The sequence below is a fragment of the Mixophyes fleayi genome, chromosome 12, assembly GCF_038048845.1.
Source record: "Mixophyes fleayi isolate aMixFle1 chromosome 12, aMixFle1.hap1, whole genome shotgun sequence".
NCBI lineage: Eukaryota > Metazoa > Chordata > Amphibia > Anura > Limnodynastidae > Mixophyes > Mixophyes fleayi.
This window is the reverse complement of record NC_134413.1, coordinates 82,386,449-82,411,762: the sequence shown is the minus strand read 5'-3', so window position 1 is coordinate 82,411,762 and position 25,314 is coordinate 82,386,449. Positions and strand designations below refer to the sequence as shown.

The following is a 25,314-nucleotide window of genomic DNA, read 5'->3' as shown; positions in this document are numbered from 1 at the left end:
CGGGTTTGTGGACACACCACCAGCTAAGATTGACATAGCTAGATGAATGTAGTGCACAGTCTGTTACTGCCGTTATCCACTAGGGCCCCGGCAAAAAGCAGGATGGATTTGGCTGCATGTAGTAACCAGGTTGAGGTCCACCGAACTGGCCCTTATTTTGGTTGGCAGAGCAACTACAGGCAAGTAGGCAGAATAGTCATACTAGCCGAGGTCAGCAAGATGCAGGATAAACAACAGAATTAGCAAGCAAAATAAATAGAAAAATGAAAGATCAAACCAAACTGTCCGTAAAGTACAAAGTCAAGATCCTGGTATCACAAAGTCAGGAACAAGCCAGGTCAATAATCAGGAATCAAACAGTAAATGGGATAAGACACTCAGGAGCTCAGAACAGCAAAGCTGATACTCTGGCAGGGAATGAAAGGCAGAGCAGGTTTACATACTGTTTGGAAGTTCAGCTCCCCGCCTCTATAATGTCGGTAATCACCTGCTTGCAACTCTGTAAACTTGCATCAGCTGTGCTTACCATGCTGTGCAGTGAAAGTTCAATACTGAGTCCTGCATCAAAATACAGAATTCCTGATAGTTGCTGATCTTTGCCCTGCTCCATTCTCCTACTCTGTCCCGATGCTCTGTGCAAGGGTGTTAGAGTAGTGTAAACCCATGGCAGGAGTTGCTGCTAATTTAAACCACATCTACCACGCTTTTTGAGGCTTCCTGTCGTAGTATGCTGGGTGAGGAATCTGCATGCTTTGAGTTATAACTCTCCAAAGTCTGCAATTTGGCTGGAGTTGTCCAATGTGGCTGGATATATGCAGTGTGCTTCATTATGTGGTTTTATAATTGTAATGGAGCGTTTGTAGTTTGCAAATTGAAATTAAACAACGGAACATCTTGAACTCACTCGCTCTTGGTATAAAAATCTATAAACTGCATCTCAATGTATTTCCATATATTTATTTCCAGCAGATGGATGCAAACGCATGAATATCTCAGATGGACAACTCATTTTATCTACAGGTTTTGAAATAGAAGATAATAACACACAAGATGCTTCAGGCGAGAACTCAATCACCCTAAATATACATCCAATACTTCACAGAGCAGATAAATCATCTGATCCCTCTAATCATGAGGAATGTTCTACAAACAGAGATATTTTTTCACACAGTACAGCTCATACAAATGTTACAATCTTTCCATGTTCCGAGGGTGCGAAATGTACTACAGTTACATTATCTCTTCATAAACATCAGAGAACCCACACCGGTGAGAAACCATTGCAGTGTTCTGAATGTGGGAAATGTTTTGCACGCCAATCAGAACTTATTAGACATCAGAAAACTCACACAGGTGAGAGACCATTTACATGTTCTGAATGTGGGAAATGCTTTGGATACAAATCAAGCCTAATTGAACATCAGAGAATTCACACAGGTGAGAAACCATTTACATGTTCTGAATGTGGGAAATGGTTTACACGAATATCAAATCTTGTTGAACATCAGCGAACTCACACAGGTGAAAAACCATTTTCATGTTCTGAGTGTGGGAAATGTTTTGCAAAGAAATCAAAACTTTTTACACATCAGAGAACTCACACAGGTGAGAAACCATTTCCATGTTCTGAGTGCGGGAAATGTTTTGCACAGAAATCAAAACTTGTCAAACACCAGAGAACACATACAGGTGAGAAACCATTTCCATGTTCTGAATGTGGGAAATATTTTACACAGAAATTAATTCTTTTAGAACATCAGAGAACTCACACGGGTGAGAAACCGTTTCAATGTTCTGAATGTGGGAAATGGTTTACACAGAGATCAAGTCTTATAAGACATCAGAGAACACATACAGGTGAGAAACCATTTCCATGTTCTGAATGTGGGAAATGTTTTACACAGAAATCAGTTCTTGTCGAACATCAAAAAACTCACACAGGTGAGAAGCCTTTTTCATGTTCTGAGTGTGGGAAATGTTTTGCACAGAAATCAAAACTTTTCACACATCAGAGAACTCACAAGTGAGAAACCTTTTCCATGTACTGAATAAGGGAAATAGTTTACAAACAAACCAGATCTTATTGAATATCAGAAAATTCACAAAGTTGAAAAGTAATTGAACATGAAACGAGAAGCAACTGTACTCTTAATGTTGAAAAAGCATTTCATTTTTATTAATTTAACTTAAAAATGGGTGTGTGTATGTATGTATATATATATATATATAAATTGGAACAGATCGCTTGTGTGGAACTACTTTTTCTATTAGATATTGTCCACACTGTCCACAGTGAAAAAAAGATCACCTTTTTGTTAAATAGGATGTTGAGTAATAATGAGTAATGAGTAGGAGATTTCACGTGGAATCTGAGACACTGTATAGTTTTTTTTGTTCATACTCTCACTCTCTAATTGAAATTGTGAGATGGTTTATAATTAGTTCTCAAATCTGTTACTTTCTCACTGGGGATTATAAAGCTTGAAAAACGTGGTCCCACATTGTAAATGCAATTTTTGTGATGCCATGCAGCTATTTGTGTACAAATGCTCTTATTTATATGGTATGCCCATGGCTAAGGGGGTAAAGATGTGTCTGCAGTGGTGCAAAACTTTGTCTAATCGTATGGTAAGGGCTGAGGGCATTTGGACTTTCCTTGCTGAATGTGGTTTAGGTGCACATTCACCAGCATGTGAAAAATAAGATTTTGTTTTGCAGGGTGAGATGTTTTAATTAGGTTTAAAGGCTGGAGAGTGAGCATTCACTGAGGTCTTCCCGCTTTAGTATGTGGTTGTAGAGCCTTGTTCTTCTCTGTAATAGGACTTGAATTTTATGCATGCTTAGTGGTGGCAGAGGTTTGATCTTGTCTTATTTTATTAAATGTGATGGTTTTTGCACCATCCAGAGGCATTTAATACCAAAACGCACATTTGGAGGATCATATATATATACACATGTAATGCAACCATTTAAACACACAAATGTGATATGTAGCAAATACAGTCCTGATGTCCCCTCACTCATGCTATAAATGAGGCTTAAATGACCTTTATTTTGGAGAGAGAAAAAGTAAAAGTTTACTTTAATGAAGAGGGTGGTCTAAATAAAAGTAGGCATGATTTTGAGTCGTAGGTTTTACACATTCATCCATGCACGTATATGTCTTAGGTCACAGAAGATTGCACACTTTGACAATGACAAAGTTCCCAGATGTGGAAGGAATGTGGGTATATATGTTCTAGGGCAATAAATAGCAGTATCTGTGTAATATTATATGGTCTGTGGGGCTGCACTTTGTCCAGTTGGTAAATTACCTCCAGTGGATCCAGCAATTCTCTGGTTGGGGTTTCCTGATAATAACGTTACTGTAAATGGATTCCTCATCTACTTTCAGCAGCTGGATGTCTTGTACCATCTAGATAGTAAGAACCTCTCTCATCTTCTCTTTGGACGTCATTCAGGAAGTTAAGGACATTTCCTTAATAGACATATTGATGGCTCCTTTCATTTACTTGTTGGACAAACTACTTGGTGCTATGATGTCACAGGATACAGGAAACTGATGACATGTAACAATTTCCTGGGGAGATATATATTTACTATTATACATATTTGCTATACAGTGGTTCATGTTTGATTAAGGAATTGTTGGCCCTATGTGGTTTTACCAGAGATCTGACATGGATGGAGACTGTTTGGTAGTGTACAGATTTAGGAAGGTACAAGACTATATGCAGCAAAATATAGATACCATACATAACCAAGAGGACATTTCTAATGTCATTAAAACATACAAAATAACAAGGTGAATGAGGGTCTTAATAGGTAAAATCACCATCACACTCAGCTGTGGGTTACAAACAATAAAGTGAAAATGGTGCTCAGCCCAATTTTTTCAAATGTTTGTATAGATGTTAATTAAGTTCAATACACAAATCTACTTAATAAATATAGTAGGTGGCTGAATGTCTGATAGTTCGTCAGGTAGAAAGATTAAATCTGAGAACAAAAGTAAAGAACAAGGTGTCTAATAGTGTAGTAATTGTATGAATAGTGGGCAGTATGTGCACCTTGCTCTATTATACGTGTACCAGGTATGTTAAGAATCAAGTCTCATCTATATTAAAATATTAAATGGATTATCTGATCCAATCCTTTGTGTCTCCACACCATGGATCCACTTATGAATCTGTATAGCTCAGGGACACGGAGAAGGAGCAATCGCTCATGAACATGCCACCGATCGCGGAGTGGTGTCAATTGCAGCATCTGTAAACGCAGACTGCACATGCTCTGATTGGCACGTGCGCAGTAGCTAATTACATGATGCCGGCTGCGTTATCAGACACAGACTGCACCTGCGCAGTACTAACGATGCAGCAGCAGCACGCGCCTGGGTGCAAGGTATCACAGCTCTACAGGCCAGCAGAGATGTGCACATTTCTCCCTCCTAGAAACCAATTTCTGGTGTGGAAATATGAGCTGCTTAGACCAATGCTTAATTATAGAGTTATAGTTAATATGGCAACACGGTGATACTAAAAATAGCAATGCAATCTTTGTACGTTTTAATATTGCTACAGGTTGTAAAGTGTAATACAGACTGTATGGTGTGGATATCGGATTGTTATATACTGTACTTGGTTTATACATTCAAAAGACATGCTTCGTTAAAATGGCCGACAGAGCATTGCGCCATACGGTTTGGCCTCCAGGTTGTTATGTTGTCTTTGTCTGTCCACCATGTTGTTATGTCATGTGGTCTATCCTCCATCTTACATACACTCTCTCGCTATTAACATATACATATAGACACACGACCACACACATATCCACTGAAATGTGAGATACATACATTCATACACAGGTAGGAAAGGCACATTTACACATCAATTGAACAGCTGAAGTAGGCAATGCATTGTATTTGATGTATAATATATTATGCTTATTACACTGTTATTATATGTATAAAGACTGTTACTGAAAGTACCTATTGTTGATAAGAATACATATTATCTTAAATGAGACCTTGTGGAAAACCTTTCTTGATATGATATATATTATTCCTGGTATTATACTGTGGGAATCAGAGTAAATGGAGCAGACATTAAAATAGAATTATCTTTCTAAGAACTGGGTTTAAACTAGAACCTGCCCTTTGTGAGTGATGATCATCATCATCTATTTTATATTGCGCCACTAATTCCGCAGTACTGTACAGAGAACTCGTTCACATCATATTTGTGGAACCAGCTTGGGATGACGGGTAGACTGTGCCCATAAAATGAAGGCTTCCTACTTCCACCCTGATTTTAGCGGGCTTAACCAAGATACCTGGATGCAAGATCTCATTCCACATCTGCAGTAGATAAATGCTTTGCAATTTTGCTCCAAATAGTCCTGACTAACAGGAATAGCAATCCCCAGTTACTTATATGTGAACTAGTAGATCAAGTAAAAAACAAAGGTGGCTGTTAAGGGATCTTCACCAACATATTACACATAAGCCCAGTGGCTTACATTCAGTGTAAGTGCAGTGTGTAAGCACTCAAAACCAGCAGTGTCCATAGAGCTCTATGGAGTGTGCAAGGTCACAATCTTTTCAGACGATGGTTATGACAGATGAAGAGCAGAGATCTCAAGGTAAAATGTGTATAGTGTGTACACAGGAAATGGCATGCTGATCTGGACTTTTTTTTTTTTCAGAACAAGTATTTAGTGGAGAAAACAGGGTACTCTTGCTTTATGACTCTGAGCACCGCAGCACCCCCCAAAATACAAATATATTTCTTTATTTTAAAATCTGAAGTGTTTCTAGTGAAAGCAACCTTGTGAGGGGAGGTCTCAGTGGCATCTTTATTAAGTGGGCAAACAGGGTATTTAGAACAGTGCCCCCCAACAGAACCAATTGTCTAAATGTGAGTTATATTGTGGAGCAGTGTCGGAAGAATTGTAAGGTAACATTCCCTCCTTCCCCTATAGCATAGGATGTTTGCCTGGTGTGGTGGCAGCTACAACTTCAACTTGCATTACTTCTCTACTCAACCATGGCTCAGTTTACAGATCCTGAGCATCCCAGTACCAATAGTAGCAGTAGTATTAATTTTACGACCTTTACTAGTAAAAAAAAAAAAAAAAAAAAAGTAATGCGGGTAAGTGTAGGAAGAAGTCTTCAAAATCCAAACACTTTTTGTCAATGTTAAATAAAACATCAGCTCTTAATATAAGGAGCAGGATTAAAAGAGAAGTTTCTGATGGATGTGGTGATTTGACCAGAAAGAGGAAAATAGCTAACACTCCATACAGCATCTGCAGTGGCAAGACAAGGTTCAGACCATGCCCACTTTTTGCTAGTAGGGGTTCTTCTACTGCTGGTACACATACTAGAATGCTTATTGCACAAGAGATTGCGCAAAATGGTCATGCATCTTCATTATCGTCCCATGCACCACTTTCTCGCTCTGTAGGTCGGTAATCTCCAAAACAACCGTATAAGTGCATATAAAAAATATTGAGGCTGAAGAACAATTTGAGCACTCACAGAATCCTGAAGAGAGTCTAAGGGTATCCATGAGTGCTATATTTTATCTGACATTTCAGATTCTGATACTGTAATTATAGAGCATCCTTCTTCCTTTATCCCAACCCAGCCAAAATTTGTCAAAGCCTTTGTGATGCCAAAATAACTAGAGGTGAGTATGTTTATCATGTAGGCACCTTCTCCCCGTTACATCATTTGCATCAAGTTCATTCAAATCATTTTTCAAAAGGGGTCAAACTGTATAGTTGCAAGCAGCCCGGCATCAGGTAGCAGCCGAATGGATAGACGCCTCATGCAAACCTCATAGTCAACACCTTTGTCGTCACTCTCCTCATTAGTATGTATTCCAGCATCCAATTTGGCAATTCCAACTGATTTCCCTATTCATGATTCCCAAGAGACATCCTTGTGCAATATAGCTGTTGCTGTTGGGGGTGATACATCAGGTGTTAGCCAATAAGTTGAGGTCATGTGTCCACGCTACCAAATTCCTTCTCAATTCCATTTATCCCGATTAGCAATTCCTCAGCTGTTCTGGGAGGTTAAACAAAAAGTAATTCAGTCTCGAGAAAATGCCAATGTACGACTATCCACTTAACTATGGATATGTGGACAAGTGGCACTGGTCAAACAAAAGATTACATATGACCGTGATAGCCCACTGGGTAGTTGTATCGCCATCAGCAGCAGAAGTGTCTGCAGCATCCTCCTCATCCTTTCAGCATAACAGTGATAGCACACAAAGCCAGGTCATTCACAGGCAAGTTACTCTTTGTGTAGCTGGTTTCACAAAGAAACATAAAGGTGTCAATATTTTTGAAAAACTCAAAAATGTCATGGCAAAATGGCTCACCCCACTAAGGTTAGGATAGCAAGTTGAACATTTGTTAATTACTAAAGAAAGTCTAAGAGTATTTTAACAGAGGGGTATTGGTTTGTTTAAGTATTGTAGTGATATCATAGGATCCAGATCTGGGTGAATTTGTGAGCTTTATTTAGATAAGCAGATATTTGCTCTATGGTCGTGAGGTACATCTGCTGTAGGGAGGGGGAAAACTTTTTTTTTCAGTGGCTTGCTATTAGGAATCTACATTGGTTATTAATCTGGGTAGTCAATTTGTCAGAGGTTGTCCAGGCCCTCAATCGGTAGACCTAAAGGATAGAACATGGATCTTTAGAAACGGGGAGGGGGAGCCTCTGTTTAAGAATAAATAATCTTATGATAGGTGGCCACACAGAGATAAAAAATTGAATAGGATTGAGATTGATGTGTGGGGATGTTAAGGTAAAGTAGGATGTCATCAGCAAACAAGGAACTATTGTTGTCTACCCAGACCCCCTTAATGTTTGGGGACAGATGGATTTTCATGGCCAGGAGATCAATGACAAAAAGAAGTGCAAAAAAATCTGTGGGGCGACAGCCCTGTCTAGTGCCATTGGTAATATCAAAGGTTTATGAAAGAACACCGTTCACCAACACCATTGGTAAGGATGCCAAGAACTTATGTTACCTGCAGAAAGTGTCTCCCAAGCACGAATTGACACAGAGTATCCAGCATAATGGGCGAACTGATTCTATCGAGAGAAAGCAATAGTGTTGGGGATTTTTGAGCTTATGATATGGATGAGACTGAAGAACCTTCTTTTTTTGTTATTCTCTCTTTATTATTTGTTATTTGTGCCTCTGTTGCCAAGGTTGAGAGAGAGCATTAATTCAAATATACAGTTAGGGGGGCATTATTTCGATTGGCATTTGTGAGACACGGGTTTCTTCACCTAGTTTGCCTAGAAGTTATATTTATCTGTCCGTAGTCATGGAGCATTGCTGGATTGCCGTGGTGTAAGTGTTCATTAGTTGTCCATGGAACTGAAACTGAGATGAAACTGTAGCCCCTCCTCTGAAGGGGTGAATTCTCCATTTACTTGGGCTCCGACATTACCTTCACTGATCCACCTTCTAGTATTGTTACTGGCCTGTCTGCTAGGTCTACCTACTTGGTCACAGTGTACTAATTAGGGTAACACTGCGTTCAAGCGCTCAGCTGGGATTTTCATGAAGATTTTGACATCCGTGTTCAACAATGAAATTGGGTGATTGTTATCCCAAAAGAGGGTAAAGTTCCATCTAACTGTGCCTACAATTATGTGAGCCTCAAGTGCCTCTTTTATGAGGAACTTACCATAACTTATATACCGTAAGGTGCAACTTATCTAATCGCCATGTCTAGCATTACTGGAGCATATACGGATGGATGAAGCATGTTCCTAGTCCGCGTATAGCCATGAACATATTGTGTATGCACAAAACCCTAAAAGCAAATAAAAACAGAAAGCAAACAAGGAACAAGACATTGGGCTAGATTTACTAAGCTGCGGGTTTGAAAAAGTGGGGATGTTGCCTATAGCAACCAATCAGATTCTAGCTGTCATTTTGTAGAAGGTACTAAATAAATGAAAGCTAGAATCTGATTGGTTGCCATAGGCAACATCCCCACTTTTTCAAACCCGCAGCTTAGTAAATCTAGCCCATTGACTATAATAGATCAACGGGTTTACACAGGGACAATAGTCTCCTGTTGCGTCCATAGAAGAAACTACAAGATGGCTAAAATATTAGCTCCCAATACTATAGGTAACTGTGAACTTTGACAAGAAAGTCTTGATACTCTCCATTCCAAAGGAAACTGACTGGACCCAGGTTCCGATTTGGAAACGGAGAGCTGGGCAACTAAAACTGTAGAGTAACCAGAGCTGTACCCGAAGTTAACCAGTAAGGACACATAAGTCATTAAGACTCATGTAGGAGGATCACTAGACAGGGTCAGAGAGCTGTTTATTCATCTTCTTTACCTTGAGGAGGGACTCATCTAGAGATCTAGGAGACAATACATACACACACAGTACCCCAATGTTAGTGTATGATGTATGGTTATTTAGTGCATAAGTTTTGACTGTTTCAATGAATCTCAATGTTATTATCAATTTTATAAGTTTTATTCCTTATCAGTGTCAGCTTTCATTCCTTAACTGTGCAATTATGCAGTAACTTGCCTCTATGTCACTAATGGGGGTCCTGTGATGCTAAAAGCACCTCCCCAACAATTTAAGGTTACCAGAGGTAACTGAATCCCAGAATCCTCTTGATGTAGCTGTTTTTAAAAGAAGGGAATCTCAGATAATTTGGTGAAAAATAGAGTCAAGTTTATTAACTCTCGTGTACAGGGACCAACGACTCTAATCAGATCAGAAAGTAATGACAATACATTTGCACATACATGGAAGACTAAGGGCTAGATTTACTAAGCTGCGGGTTTGAAAAAGTGGGGATGTTGCCTATCGCAACAAATCAGATTCTAGCTTTCATTTATTTAGTACCTTCTACAAAATGATAGCTAGAATCTGATTGGTTGCTATAGGCAACATCCCCACTTTTTCAAACCTGCAGCTTAGTAAATCTAGCCCTAAGTGTTAATGGCAGAAGGTAGGTAGCCAGTATACATGACTATATGGAATTTCCAGAACTACTTTATGCCGGATGCTTCCGTCTCACATTTTATTTTCACTATTTTCGTCTTGCTTAAATAATGTTAAAAAAACAAGACGTCAACTTTGTTGCTAAATTTAGACTTTATAACCTGATTTACTGTACCGCATAATAGCATGTGATATCTATGTATGCACTCTTATTTCATCTATGTAAGAATACAAAGTATAGATACAAGATAAAATCTGCAAACCTTAGTACACAATATATGAGGTAACTGAAAACATAGGCCACCAATGTACTTTAACTTGCATAGAAATACTGGCAACTGTAAAGGGGGTATTCAATTGTCCATGGGTTCGAGCGCGGAAAAACTAATACCGTTAATACGGTAATCTCTCGCTGGATTTCAGCTCGCAGCTGAAATCCAGCGAGTAAATTACCGTACTAGCGTTTTTTTCGGCAATCCCGTGGACAATTGAATACCCCCCAAGACTCTTAAACTATCCTAATGTCTGATGTTGTACATACATTTCAATGTCACATCAATTAAAGCAGAACTGTCATCGACACACAATACGCCGAGGCATTCTTTAGTGTGCAGCCGATCAATTCATAAAATACCTCAGTGATGTCACTAATTTCTAGTGAATTGATAGGCTGTATCCTCATGGATGTTGGTACAGACCAACTATCTCTGTTGCTGTAAGTCTTAGAAAAACCATCCCACATTTAGTTCTTCACATCTGTTGTAGAAGGTATCAAATCACCGCACACCGCTGCGAGATGTGTGTCTGTGATGTAACCCACAGCTCAGTGCCATGGTGATTTACACTGTTAAAGGTGCCGGAAAAATACAGCCACACAAAGCAAATCATTTTACACAATAAAGCCCATTTATTGGCCTAGCACATACATTGTTGAACCCACATAACATTCTGGGATCTGTCTTTGTCAAAGTGCTCAATATTTGCCTGCCTTCTACTGAACACAGTCTTCATTAAAAGTAACATTTTTCTCTCCAAAAATACTGCTTACTCAACCCTTATTTATGTTCTAAAAACTAAATCGTGAGATAAGGGGACATCTGGTCTATATTTACTACATTTGTGTGTTTGAATATTTTTATTACATGTGTATTAATATATAAATATATGTTCTCATATTAATTGCGCCCAGAATGTGCATAATGCATCATACACTATATGGACTAAAGTATTTTGACGCATTATTCCAACCGGGACGTTCATGACATTGTATTCAAATACATATATTTTAATAGGAGTTGGTCCCCCCTTTTGCAGCGATAACAGCTTGCACACTTCTTGGAAGGCTTTCCACAAGATGTTGGAGTGTTTCCGTGGGAATTTGTGCCCATTCATTCTGTAGAGCATTTATGAGGTCAGGCACTGATGTTGGACGAGAGGGCCTGGCACACAATCTCCATTCCAGTTCATCCCAAAGGTGTTCGATGGGGTTAAGGTCAGGGCTCTGTGCGGGCCAATCAGTTCTTCCACACAGAACTCATCAAACCGTGTCTTTGTAGTCCTTGCTTTATGCACTGGGGCACAGTCATGTAGGAATAGAGAAGGGCCTTCCACAAACTGTTGCCAGAGTTGGAAGCATAGCATTGTCCAAAATGACTTGGTATACTAAGGCATTAAGATTGTCCTTCACTGGACATAAGGGTCCTAGCACAAACCGTGCAAAACAGCCCCATACCATTATTCCTCCTCCACTAAACTTCACATTTAGCATAATGCAGTCAGGCAGGTAACGTTCTCCTGGCATCTGACAAACCCAGACTTACCCACCTGACCACCAGAGAAGCGTGATTCATTACTTCACAGAACACATTTCCACTGCTCCAGTCAAGTGTCGGTGTGCTTTACACCACTCAATTTGACGGTTGGCATTGGTCTTGGTGTTGCGACACTTGCATGCAGCTGCTTGGCTTGTAAACCCATTCCATTAAGCTCCCGCTGCATAGTTTTTGTGCTTACATTAATGCCAGTGAAAGTTCTGGACTCTTCAGCTATGGAATCAGCAGAGCGACTTTTACGAACCATGCGCCTTAGCAGTTGTTGACCCCACTCAGTGATTTTACGTTGTGTTCCGCTTCATGGCTGTTGTTCCTCAACGCTTACACCGTCTAATAATATCACTTACAGTTGACCATAGAATATCCAGCAGGGATGAAATTTCATGAACCATCTTATTGCAAAGGTGGCATCCTACCATAGTACCACGCTTGAAGTCACTGAGCTATTTAGAACTACCCATTTTGTATCACAAATATTTGCAAATGGAGACTGCACGGTTAGGTGCTTGATTTTATACACCTCTGGCAACAAAGGTCTGATTGAAACTCCTCAATCCAATAATTAACAGGTGTGGGCAAATACTTTTGTCCATATAGTGTGTGTGTGTGTGTGTGTGTGTGTTTGTACACAGATTAATATACAGACTATTTTTTAATTTACATTAATAGAATCAACTGATTTTAAATTATTTGCAATATCACAGCAAGATTCAATATCCAATTGTATTTGTTCTGTGTGAATTTTTTGATGTTCAACAAGTTTTGATTTACGTGTAAACTGTTTCCCGCACTCAGAACATGTAAACGGTTTCTCACCTGTGTGAGTTCTCTGATGTTCAATAAGAGATGGTTTACGTGTAAACCATTTCCCACACTCAGAACATGTAAATGGTTTCTCACCTGTGTGAGTTCTCTGATGTTCAACAAGAGATGATTTATATGTAAAACATGTCCCACACTCAGAACATGTAAATGGTTTCTCACCTGTGTGAGTTCTCTGATGTTCAACAAGAGATGGTTTACGTGAAAAACATTTCCCACACACAGAACATGTAAACAGTTTGCCACCTGTGTGAGTTGTCTGATGTTCAACAAGACTTGCTTTATATGTATAACATTTCCCACAATCAGAACATGTAAATGGTTTTTCACCTGTGTGAGTTCTCTGATGTTCAACAAGAGATGATTTACGTGTAAAACATTTCCCACACTCAGAACATGTAAACGGTTTCTCACCTGTGTGAGTTGTCTGATGTTCAACAAGACTTGATTTATATGGGAAACATTTCCCACATTCAGAACACGCAAGCAGTTTCTCACCTGTGTGAGTTCTCTGATGTTCAACAAAAGACAATTTACGTGAAAAACATTTCCCACACTCAGAACATGTAAACGGTTTCTCACCTGTGTGAATTCTCTGATGTTGAACAAGAGACAATTTACGTGAAAAACATTTCCCACACTCGGAACATGTAAACGGTTTCTCACCTGTGTGAGTTCTCTGAATTCTAATAAGATCAGATTTAATTATAAACCAGTTTTCACATCCAGAACATGTAAACAGTTTCTCATCTGTGTGAGATCTCTGATTTTCAACAAGAGATAATTTATGTGTAAAACATTTCCCACCCTCAGGGCAAAGAAATATTTTATCATGTGCATGAGCTGTACTATGTGTAACAATATCTATGTTATCAGGAGTACACTGCTCATGACTAGAGTGATCAGATGATTTATCTGCACTGTGTATTTGATGTATATTTAAGGTAGTGGGGTTTCCTCCTGGATAATCATGTTTGATGTTCTCTTCTATTTCAAAATCATCTTCAGATAAAATGAATTTTCCCTCAGAGATATTCCTGTGTTTGCATCCATCTGCGGGAAATAAAATAAATGTATAGATATAAATATTTTATTTTACAATGATTAATATATTATAATACCCAACATTTTCATACAATGAGTAAGTTAAAATATCCAGCTGTTTAATTTCAATTTACAAATCACAAACGCTTCACTATAATTAGGTAACTGCATTACGAAGCACTGCATAAACCCAACCACAGTGACACGCAAAGAGCAGAGGACAGCATCAGGACAGAGTAGGAGAATGGTGCAGGGCACAGATGGGTAACAGCACAAAGTAATGTATAAGGGTAAAGTACGGTACAGAGTCAGATCCGCAGAATAAAGAGCAACTGTACAGAGCATCCAACACGTAGATTGGAGGGGAGCTATTGTGTAATGACAGGTGTGTGCGAGATGGTGGAGTTTGTGTGAAATGTACGTTGTGATGGGGTGTATGTGATCTTAGAGGGAGGAGAATAATAATGTCGTATTCTGCATTAGTATTACAGTGATAATATACAGCTGAGGATCAAATAGTCATGGTAATGTCACATGTGTTAGTATAGGGAGATGGTTATGGATACTGTCACAGGAGGTAGTGTACAGGAGGCTCATGGGTAATTTCATGGAGTCAGATTGACGTCCCATGAGATACACCAGACAGTGTGAGGAGGAGACTGGTCAGATCTCTGGGCTGGTAGCACACAATGATATGATGTGAGGAGGAGACTGGTCAGATCTCTGGGCTGGTAGCACACAAGGATATAATGTGAGGAGGAGACTGGTCAGATCTCTGGGCTGGTAGCACACTATGATATAATGTGAGGAGGAGACTGGTCAGATCTCTGGGCTGGTAGCACACAGTGATATGATGTGAGGAGGAGACTGGTCAGATCTCTGGGCTGGTAGCACACAGTGATATGATGTGAGAAGGAGACTGGTCAGATCTCTGGGCTGGTAGCACACAGTGATATAATGTGAGGAGGAGACTGGTCAGATCTCTGGGCTGGTAGCACACAATGATATGATGTGAGGAGGAGACTGGTCAGATCTCTGGGCTGGTAGCACACAGTGATATGATGTGAGGAGGAGACTGGTCAGATCTCTGGGCTGGTAGCACACAGTGATATGATGTGAGGAGGAGACTGGTCAGATCGCTGGGCTGGTAGCACACAGTGATATGATGTGAGGAGGAGACTGGTCAGATCTCTGGGCTGGTAGCACACAATGATATGATGTGAGGAGGAGACTGGTCAGATCTCTGGGCTGGTAGCACACAATGATATGATGTGAGGAGACTGGTCAGATCTCTGGGCTGGTAGCACAAAGTGATATGATGTGAGGAGGAGACTGGTCAGATCTCTGGGCTGGTAGCACACAATGATATGATGTGAGGAGGAGACTGGTCAGACCTCTGGGCTGGTAGCACACAATGATATGATGTCAGGAGACTGGTCAGATCTCTGGGCTGGTAGCACACAGTGATATGATGTGAGGAGGAGACTGGTCAGATCTCTGGGCTGGTAGCACACAGTGATATGATGTGAGGAGGAGACTGGTCAGATATCTGGGATGGTAGCACAAAGTGATATGATGTGAGGAGGAGACTGGTCAGATCTCTGGGCTGGTAGCACACAATGATATGATGTGAGGAGGAGACTGGTCAGATCTCTGGGCTGGTAGCATACAATGGTATGATGTGAGGAGGAGACTGGTCAGATCTCTGGGCTGGTAGCACACAATGATATGATGTGAGGAGGAGACTGGTCAGATCTCTGGGCTGGTAGCACACAGTGATATGATGTGAGGAGGTGACTGGTCAGATCTCTGGGCTGGTAGCACACAATGATATGATGTGAGGAGGAGACTGGTCAGATCTCTGGGCTGGTAGCACACAGTGATATGATGTGAGGAGGAGACTGGTCAGATCTCTGGGATGGTAGCACACAGTGATATGATGTGAGGAGGAGACTGGTCAGATCTCTGGGCTGGTAGCACACAATGATATGATGTGAGGAGGAGACTGGTCAGATCTCTGGGCTGGTAGCACACAATGATATGATGTGAGGAGGAGACTGGTCAGATCTCTGGGCTGGTAGCACACAGTGATATGATGTGAGGAGGAGACTGGTCAGATCTCTGGGCTGGTAGCACACAGTGATATGATGTGAGGAGGAGACTAGTCAGATCTCTGGGCTGGGAGCACACAGTGATATGATGTGAGGAGGAGACTGGTCAGATCTCTGGGCTGGTAGCACACAATAATATGATGTGAGGAGGAGACTGGTCAGATCTCTGGGCTGGTAGCACACAATGATATGATGTGAGGAAGAGAACAGGCGTCTAATAAGGGCTGATGGCTCCTGACTCTCCCACTGGACAGATACATTTTCCTCATTAGTTTGTACTAACAGAGGAGGGTGTAGAATAAATATTGTTTTAGTGACTGAATAAGCAGAATATGTGACTCTTTTCTGTAATAAGTGATTATCACTCACCTGTGCTGATATCTGTAGGGATTTCCTCCTTCTTACACTGCTGATCACCCCTCACATACGTCTCTTCCTCTCCTTCTATAATTTCTACTTTAATATCAGTCAGGACGTCATCCTAAGTTGCCCATAAAATAATAAAAATATCATAATTAATAATATCTGATTTAATAAAATGATATGAAACAGTAGAATATCAGTGTATAAGATCCACACAGCTTTTCTACAGATCATAAAATTAAGTAATTCTGGGAATTGGTAAGACCCTAAAATCTACCTGATACTCCTGTGGGATACTGGGATTTTTCTGTGTACAATCCTGTGAATCAAGAGGACAGAGATATCTCTCTGGGGTATTTCTGTTACTGGATCCATCTGTAGGAAACACACAATGACTGCTTACATTGCTTATATATATGATTATCAAATGAGTGTATCTAGGTGGCCCTCAAAACTATTCTCTCCTCTACAATAATTGAAAGTCTCCTCTTACCCAGTGATGTGAGGATCCGGTGATTCGCTATCCTCACATCCTCGTACAGATCCTTGGGTCCTTCTAAATTCTCCCACTCCTCCTTAAACCTTATAGGAACCTGAAACACACAATGACGCAGTCATCATCCAGACACATCCCCTAATGTTACTGTATAATGTCCCATTCCCAGCAGTCACCTCTCCAGTCACCAGCTGAATGATCTTGTTGGTCAATTCCAGGATCTTCTGGTCATTGTTTCCCTCAAGTATCAGTGAGTGAGGTTCAGGCACCGTGATGGGGCTCTGGGTCCTGCTCAATCCTCCTGACACACTGGGGCGGCTTCTGGGTGTCACACACTCACCAGATCTCTTTATCACTACTGTGTAATCCTGTGTATGGAGAGAGACATCAAGGTAAATAAAGATCCATATATTTGGAATTTTATTTAGGGGTTAATTGTGCAAAATGATGTTATATTTTATAAATACAACCCCTATCCTATATGTAACCATTTCCTATATACAGGAAAGTAGAGTGTATATAGCATTTACCTCTCCTGCAGCTCAAGACACATTCAGTGGTCCCACCTATCCGAGTCCTCTTATCTACAGCCGGCTCCCACGGATCTATTAACTGCTTTGAACAAATTAGGCAAACAGCAAGATGAGTTTGAAGCGCAGGCTTGTAACAGACAGAGGACTCAGAATGGCCGACCTATGGAAGATAGTAGGTGAGGTAAGTGCTGTATACACTTTAATAGACATTACATATAGTAAACAGTTACAGATCGGGCAGGGGTTGTATGTATAAAATAAAGTTTCTCTTTCCTACCATTGGGGGGCACTGCGAGACATTGGGGTGTAGTAGGTGGACTGGGAGTCTTGGCACTTATAAACTTGTTGGTCTGACACACTCCTCCCCTACTATGCCCCTCCTCTCCAGGCCAGACCTCAGTTTTTTCTAAGTGCCTAGGAGTTAGGTCACTTTGGTATAGGCTCCTGCCTATACTTTAATTAGATTTAGGTTTTCACTTTTTTATTTTTAATTCCTTACAGGTGCTGCGCGGGGATCGAACTTAAGACCCAGAGGGGTGAATAGCCTGTCTGCTTCCTTCACCCTGGTCCCTGCGCGAGGTAAGCAGCAGCCTGTCTCACTTGCCCAGCACCTTTGCCAGCAGTCTCCCCCTAGAAACGAGCAGTGGGGCCACAAATTGTAAGTCTGCCATCCAGGCAGCACTCGGTCAGCCAGCGCTGCAATTTAAAATGGCCATATAGACGGCCGAGGCCTTAATCTTTAGTATGGGCGGGAGTGAGGCTGCATATTCATTTCTCCTCCGCCCGACAGACATGCCGGCAAGTCCCCCCCTCCCTCGCCCCCTGGACAACGAGCGGTGGGGACAGCGAAACAATCGCACTCCAAGGAGGCAATTTCATCGCTAATGCTCCCCGCAGACTGGGCACATTAAAATAGGCGGAGGATGCATTTTAAGAGCCGACAGCCATACTTTGTATGTGCTGGTCCGCAGGACATGGCGGTGGCCATCTTGGAGGACGGATGGAGGATGGAACCTCCTCCCCCCCTTCCCAGTTCCCGAACACAGACGGCGGCCATGCCTGGAGACTGTGCCGAACAGAGACATCATGCTGCAAGGCTGTAACCTCTCTGCCTCTAGCTGCCGGTACCTCTGTATTGCCTTTATTTGTTTACTGTGAGTGACCATGGTCATAGGACACACAGGCTGTGTATAGACCTCTGGGCATTGCTGACTCTGACTTATCTCCACAGAAACAAATGTTAACTGTTCAGTCACTATTTGCATACAAGCACTAGGACTGTTTTCAGAGCCTGGGGACATGGTGTCTAATACTTAGAAATTACCTAGTATATAGACTAGAAGAATTTCTATGCTACAGAGATCATCTAATAGATATAAAATGCTGGTGTTTCTCAATTTGTACCTTCACTTTTCTATGCGCCTGCATAGGAGCTTCCAAGTATAATAGACATCCACTAGTACGTGTGTACGATGTTATACAGGTGCCATACGTAATTCTGGATTATATTTTAATCATCCTATTCAAAATGAGGTACATGTTGCAATGGGGATAATTGAGGTGCCCAAGACATAACATACAGATTTATTTGGTATCACCTATCCTACCATTGCATTTTGACTATAAAGGCCCCCCCCCCAGTAGGAGGTTTTCCTTCAGTACTGACAGTATGTACAAATATATTTTAATATTACCTGTTCCACAGCTTAGCCCAGATGCTCTCTGGGCAGCTCTGAGACTAAAGTCTGTGAGCAGGGTGCACCCACTTCGGTGTCAGCAGTTCCGCAGAAGCCATACAAAGGAGGGGACCCCCAGGGGTCAGAGACCCTCTGAGTATTATTGCTAGAAGGAGGACACCTCCAGCAGTAAGCCACACTCTGGTTTGTCGGTACTGCATTATATTTATATATACATTTGCCAGAGTGATGAAATTCAGTTCTATTCTGTGACTGTACTTACCATTGTTTTATGTTTCAGACTGTCTCGCTGATACATCTAGGCTGCATTATATCTGTGCCACATATATTGTTAGATTTTCAGCAACTTAGCCAGGATGCTCCCTGTGCAGCTTGCGATACTAAGGCCTGTGAACGAGGTGCATCCACTGCGGTGTCTGCAACTCTGGAGATGGCAGCCTAGGCAAGAATCACTAACGGTATGAGTGATCGAACACACTAGAGTGGCGTTAGGGTGTGGAAAGGTACGTGAACCAGCCCCCTCCTTTCTCACACTTCTACCCACACTCAGATCACACAGATCATATCTGCCACAGACACAGACACCTCTTCCCAGACAGAAGGCCTATGTGTCCTGATCTGATTCCGCACAGACAGCCACACCTGCTCACCATCTCACAGGGGTAAGCATGAATTTGATTTTCAGAGTTCTTCAGTCAGGATCAGGATATGGTCCATTCCTCAGCAGACAAAGACATTAATTCCGAAAATGTAACATCCGTTCTCCGGATGTATATTCTCGGCTTAAGCATCAAAAGCACTTTGACCCTTGTGGAATTTGAGTTGCGGTCCCGTCCGCACCTTCTCAGTGGCTGTGCATGGTGTCTGACCCTTTGCCTAACAGCCAAGTATACAATTATTGCACAGGTCACAATTTCTTCTTCTATTGTGCCTCCCTGGAAAATAGATGGAAAGTAACGTGGAATTAACAACCCTTGTGACTTGTATATTCACTTAGGCTGCTATCCCTACGCAGGGCAGATGGCCAGGGTAGGTTTTTCTCTTACCAGAGGTGTTACATAGCCTCAACTCATCTTATCTGACGGCTGCCAGAAGGTTACACACCCTATAGGGTCATAGCTGAGTTTTGGAATAGGCTATTCAGCCTTGGGCAGAACAGTTAGCCAGTGGATTCTGGATGAGGTTCCAGGAGCGGAGCTGCTCACTTTGGCAGTATTACAGTGGAGTCTATAGGAGACTCTGAGAGTGAGAGTGCATCTCTTCCCATCAGCTCCACTAGGCACGTCAAAGGCGGACTTAAATCCATCGGTCAACGTGCCCCATCTTGTAGCCCCTTGTTGGCTCCCATAGGAGCATATAGTACCTGCACAGGTGCAGTTAGGGAAGAAGCCTATATACCTGGTGGTATTCCCGGAAGTTGGTGTAGTTTATTCTAACCTCTTACCGTTCCAGAAAGGGATCCTTGATTTCCTTGAAGCTGGCGGTCCTTCAATAGGCAGTCGGGTTTTCGGATGTAGTCACTGCGCACAGTCATGGCAGGCAGTGAATAGAAGAAGTTCCTGACTTAGTATACATCATGTAGGTCTTCTTACATGTACCAGTTAGGAAGGAGCCTCCGGGGTCTTTTTCGCTTTGACGAAACAGTTATTGCGGTTCTGGCTCAGGGTCCTGCCTTTTTCACTCCTCATCTTGCACCTCGCGAGACGCTGAGGTTAGGGCAGGCAAACGCTACACCCTGCGGGTCACGATGGTACTCTGCCTGGATAGACTTTCCGAGGGATCCGTCATCTTTATCTCTACACGAATAATTCTCCATCTGGTTCCTGGAAGGGCACGTAGGGGTGCAGAGACTACATTTGTAAATTATCCCGACATAAAAAGGGTGCAAGGCCGAGAGCTTTGGCAGGCAGGCAATTAACCTGGACAAATGGTCTCTCCATGGTAACGTCCATTGCTCCCCAGGTGGAATAGTGGGGGCACTTCGGTGTTTGCCCCAGGGCATCCATACTTATTTATCCGGTCACCCCATTGCTGTTCATAATCTAGAGACTCTTGAGCCGAGTTCTCTGATGCCAGGATACCCCCTAAGGCTTCGGTCGGGTGTTCACACGTCCCAGTGCTGACTCGCTAAGTCGTTTTCCTTCGCAAACTACCTCTGATATCCGCCTAGCTTCCTGCAGGGTGCTAGCCCCTGTGCTCTACTTCTTTTCAGCACCAGTTTACAGGATCACGGTAGCTTCAAGTCTTGCTTGACTGGTCTCTGCCGGTTGGTTAGTCATGAAGGCTAGTCCAGGGGATCAGAGCACTTGTTTGCCCTCTTTTGTCATGTTAAATCAGGGTAGATATGCTTTTCCTGGAGTAGGTCATGTGCATGTCACCTGGTCCCAGGGGTCCAGCGGTGGTAGTGTACAATGCACTCCCACATTCTACTTGCCGGTAGGGGAGAGAGGTGCGTCACTCCGGCCAATATTGGTTCAGAGAATAGTATCGGCATTATTCTTGCTTTAGGAGCTTGGGGGCAAGCATTAGGTTATTCTTCCTCCATTGCGTGTTAAGTCGGCTGGAAGTGGTTTGTGCTCTTCTGGGCCAGATTGACCGCAGAGTCTCTAGCCGGGAGGCTAGGGTTCCTCTTCATCCTTTCGGACGCTATTTTATCTAGTGCTGGTGTCTTTACAACCTCTTCGCCAAGAGAGTTGGTGTTTCTTGGACAATCAGTAAAGCTGTTGTTCAAGATGACAACGCCCACATCTTCCACAGAGTTTCTTGGTTGCATGGTTTGGCGTCTGCTTATGCGAGTTTTACTCGCAGGTTGGGGCGTACAGCCATTCCAGAGCATTCCCACCCTTGAGGAAGCTTTGGTATATCCCCAATGTCTCGCAGTGCCCCCCAATGGCAGGAAAGAGAAAATAAGATTTTTACTCACCGTAAAATCCATTTCTCTGACTCCATTGGGGGGCACTGCGCACCATCCCTTGCTCTGAAAGTAGTGCTGGTTTTGGTGCTATTTTCTGTATTGCTTCTCCTTTCTTCCTAGCTTGGTTATACAAAACTGAGGTCTGGCCTGGAGAGGAGGGGCATAGTAGGGGAGGAGTGTGTCAGACCAACAAGTTTATAAGTGCCAAGACTCCCAGTCCACCTACTACACCCCAATGTCTCGCAGTGCCCCCCAATGGAGTCAGAGAAATGGATTTTACGGTGAGTAAAAGTCTTATTATTTCTTGTCTATTTTACACATTTAAAAATAACAAAACTCCAGAGAACATGACCTGGGTAACTCGACAATGATGACTGGACGGAAATTCGGGAAAATGCTGCCTCCACCTCTATCTGTGTCCGCATAAAGGAAAATGTTTATAAGCTCCTGTTCTGCTAGTACTATGTCCCTACTTCTTCTCTCTACCCTCCTCTCCTCCTCCTCCTCTCTCTAGCTCCTTACTTACTCTTTTCTTTCCCTCAATCTCTGTATAACTACAAAAATCCTTTGGTCTCTCATGATTGATGTCTCTGTTTCACCCGACTACTGCATGAAATAAAAACACACAAATAATTAAACATTTTTTAGCCACTACAACACTTAGTCTATAGTGCAGTGGATCCCAAACTTTCTCAGTTCGCGGCACCCTTAGGGTTCCCATAATTTTTTTCAAGGCACCCTTAGGCCAAAATAATCACCAAGAAGTGCCCAGTCTTGCTTACCACCAGTCCTGGCCGCGGCACCCCAGGGACCCACGGCACACAGTTTGGGAATCAGTGCTATAGTGTGATACAACTTACATTAAGGTAAACTTTATGTAGAATATCAGTCTGATAATGTTTTAGATGTCCTCATGTAAAAGAAAATGCCCTGTGTAACACCTGTAAGGCGATATAGCTTTACCCACAAAATGATCCAGATGCTATAAAAGCTAGTGGCCACAAATAATATTACGGGCTACATCATAATGCACACTCCTGATATAGAAAGTAAATCTGGAAAGTCTCCTAGTATTTCTCATGTGGGTCTCTGTAACCAGGGCCATGTGGGCCTCTATGAAACCAAAAACACAAGGGGTGGAGCCTCTCTCCCAGAATCTTTCACCTCTCCAGTCATGTCCCTGTTTTATTTATAGCAGTAAGAATGATGTCACTGTGACACTCCCAGAATCCCTCACCTCTCCAGTCATGTCCCTGTTTTATTTATAGCAGTAAGAATGATGTCACTGTGACATTCCCAGAATCCCTCACCTCTCCAGTCATGTCCGTTTTATTTCTAGCAGTAAGAATGATGTCACTGTGACATTCCCAGAATCCCTCACCTCTCCAGTTATGTCCGTTTTATTTATAGCAGTAAGAATGATGTCACTGTGACATTCCCAGAATCCCTCACCTCTCCAGTCATGTCCGTTTTATTTATAGCAGTAAAAATGATGTCACTGTGACATTCCCAGAATCCCTCACCTCTCCAGTCATGTCCCCATTTTATTTATAGCAGTAAGAATGATGTCACTGTGACATTCCCAGAATCCCTCACCTCTCCAGTCATGTCCCCGTTTTATTTATAGCAGTAAGAATGATGTCACTGTGACATTCCCAGAATCCCTCACCTCTCCAATCATGTCCCCGTTTTATTTATAGCAGTAAGAATGATGTCACTGTGACATTCCCAGAATCCCTCACCTCTCCCGTCATATCCCTGTTTTATTTATAGCAGTAAGAATGATGTCACTGTGACAGTCCCAGAATCCCTCACCTCTCCCGTCATATCCCTGTTTTATTCATAGCAGTAAAAATGATGTCACTGTGACATTCCCAGAATCCCTCACCTCTCCAGTCATGTCCCTGTTTTATTTATAGCAGTAAGAATGATGTCACTGTGACATTCCCAGAATCCCTCACCTCTCCAGTCATGTCCCTGTTTTATTTATAGCAGTAACAATGATGTCACTGTGACATTCCCAGAATCCCTCACCTCTCCAGTTATGTTCCTGTTTTATTTATAGCAGTAAGAATGATGTCACTGTGACATTCCCAGAATCCCTCACCTCTCTAGTCATGTCCCTGTTTTATTTATAGCAGTAAGAATGATGTCACTGTGACATTCCCAGAATCCCTCACCTCTCCAGTCAGCAGGTAGATGATCTCCAGGGTGAGATTTAATATCCTCTCACTCCTGTCCTTGTCCATCCTCAGGGAATCAGTGATTTACACAGATCGGGCTTCACCTTCAGTTGACTTCTAATAAAAGATTCTCTGGTTCCTCACAGATCAACTGTCTAGGAATAAATATAATAATTATTATAACATCACAGAGCAGACATGTCACATAATAAAATATGAAACATTTAGGGTCTCATGTAGAGTAGAAAATAAGGGTGTTTTCTTTGCATAAATACGTATTTCTGTAATTCTTGTGGACACAAAAAATAGGTGAGACAAATCTAACACTTACTCCCCTGTATGTGTAGAGAGGTTGAACAGCGAAGGGGGCAAGCGTAGGTCAGGTACAGTAAGGACGTGTCACATCATGTGTGTAGCATGTAAAGGTGTAAACACCAGCAGATCAGTCAGTCTGGAGGCACATCTGTTGCGGATGCTCGTCCCTGCTGCATGATATGTTCTGATGATGGAGCTTGCTAGTGTGTTAAGAAATAAAAACGTAGGAATTCTATCTAGTAGACGGGGCTCCTAAGACGGCTGCTTTCTAGAACAGCTCTGTGCTTAAACTGATAATCTGCACCCATCCAACATGAGTCTCACAATGTTTCATCACTGCTTCGCGACTTCCTCGGTATGAGCATCATTCAACGACCTACACTTCAGGAGGGAAGACAGGACGACTTTACAGCTTAACTAGGGATCGGAGTTCACTGGAGAACGGGAGCTGCAGCCCCCTGTGACGGACATGTAAGTGCACCAACAACAAACTAACAAATCAAAGTGTGTTATCTCACATTGTGACTAACTAGAGAGAAACGGAAAACGCACATCTGAGACTTTTGTCCATAATCTAAGTAGACTAACCCAGGATCATTGCAGATACTTACGCTGAACATAACATCATTCTTATGTACTGTGGCTGCATCATCTGTATAAGGAGCTTGGCCGTTGTGTTATGGAACTGATCATATATAGAAAACTTGAATACATTATAAAGACCTTATATTGTTGTCTACTCATCATTACAAACTGACCGTTCTGTGATGCACAGGGGTATAACTTTGTCACCCCAAAGGGGCACACAACCTGTTGGTTTCATCCATTTAGCATTGATCCGCAGATTGTCTTGACAACAAAGCCACAAATAGGGCTCTATTTTTCAATATAACCACTATACAAGCCAAGGGCCCGAGTCATAAATGAAAGTAAATGCTGTAATGAGCCATATTTAGAGTTAAATTGCACTGAGCATGCCCAGAAACAGA

At 42.1% G+C, this 25,314-nt stretch overlaps 3 protein-coding genes and 1 pseudogene across 4 annotated transcripts in view; 1 reads left to right on the top strand and 3 right to left on the bottom strand.

Annotated features, from left to right (window-relative positions):
• The window catches only part of LOC142108400 (uncharacterized), a 49,734-nt gene extending 44,707 nt beyond the window's left edge, over positions 1 to 5,027 (top strand). The window contains exon 9 of the mRNA XM_075192022.1: positions 967 to 5,027. Coding sequence (XP_075048123.1) covers positions 967 to 2,027 — 1,061 coding nt within the window. The 3' untranslated portion in view covers positions 2,028 to 5,027. The remainder of the gene's footprint in view (positions 1 to 966) is intronic.
• The window catches only part of LOC142108581 (uncharacterized), a 127,451-nt gene that overhangs the window by 34,902 nt on the left and 67,235 nt on the right, over positions 1 to 25,314 (bottom strand). The window lies entirely within an intron of this gene.
• LOC142108605 (uncharacterized) overlaps positions 1 to 25,314 on the bottom strand; it is a 169,933-nt pseudogene that overhangs the window by 78,025 nt on the left and 66,594 nt on the right.
• LOC142108399 (uncharacterized) overlaps positions 12,453 to 25,314 on the bottom strand; it is a 22,415-nt gene continuing 9,553 nt past the window's right edge. The window contains exons 3-8 of the mRNA XM_075192021.1: positions 24,008 to 24,165; positions 16,860 to 17,051; positions 16,681 to 16,780; positions 16,465 to 16,562; positions 16,194 to 16,305; positions 12,453 to 13,722 (exon numbers count right to left, since the gene is read on the bottom strand). Of these exons, the coding sequence (XP_075048122.1) occupies positions 12,500 to 13,722; positions 16,194 to 16,305; positions 16,465 to 16,562; positions 16,681 to 16,780; positions 16,860 to 17,051; positions 24,008 to 24,076 (1,794 nt within the window). The 5' untranslated portion in view covers positions 24,077 to 24,165 and the 3' untranslated portion in view covers positions 12,453 to 12,499. The remainder of the gene's footprint in view (positions 13,723 to 16,193; positions 16,306 to 16,464; positions 16,563 to 16,680; positions 16,781 to 16,859; positions 17,052 to 24,007; positions 24,166 to 25,314) is intronic.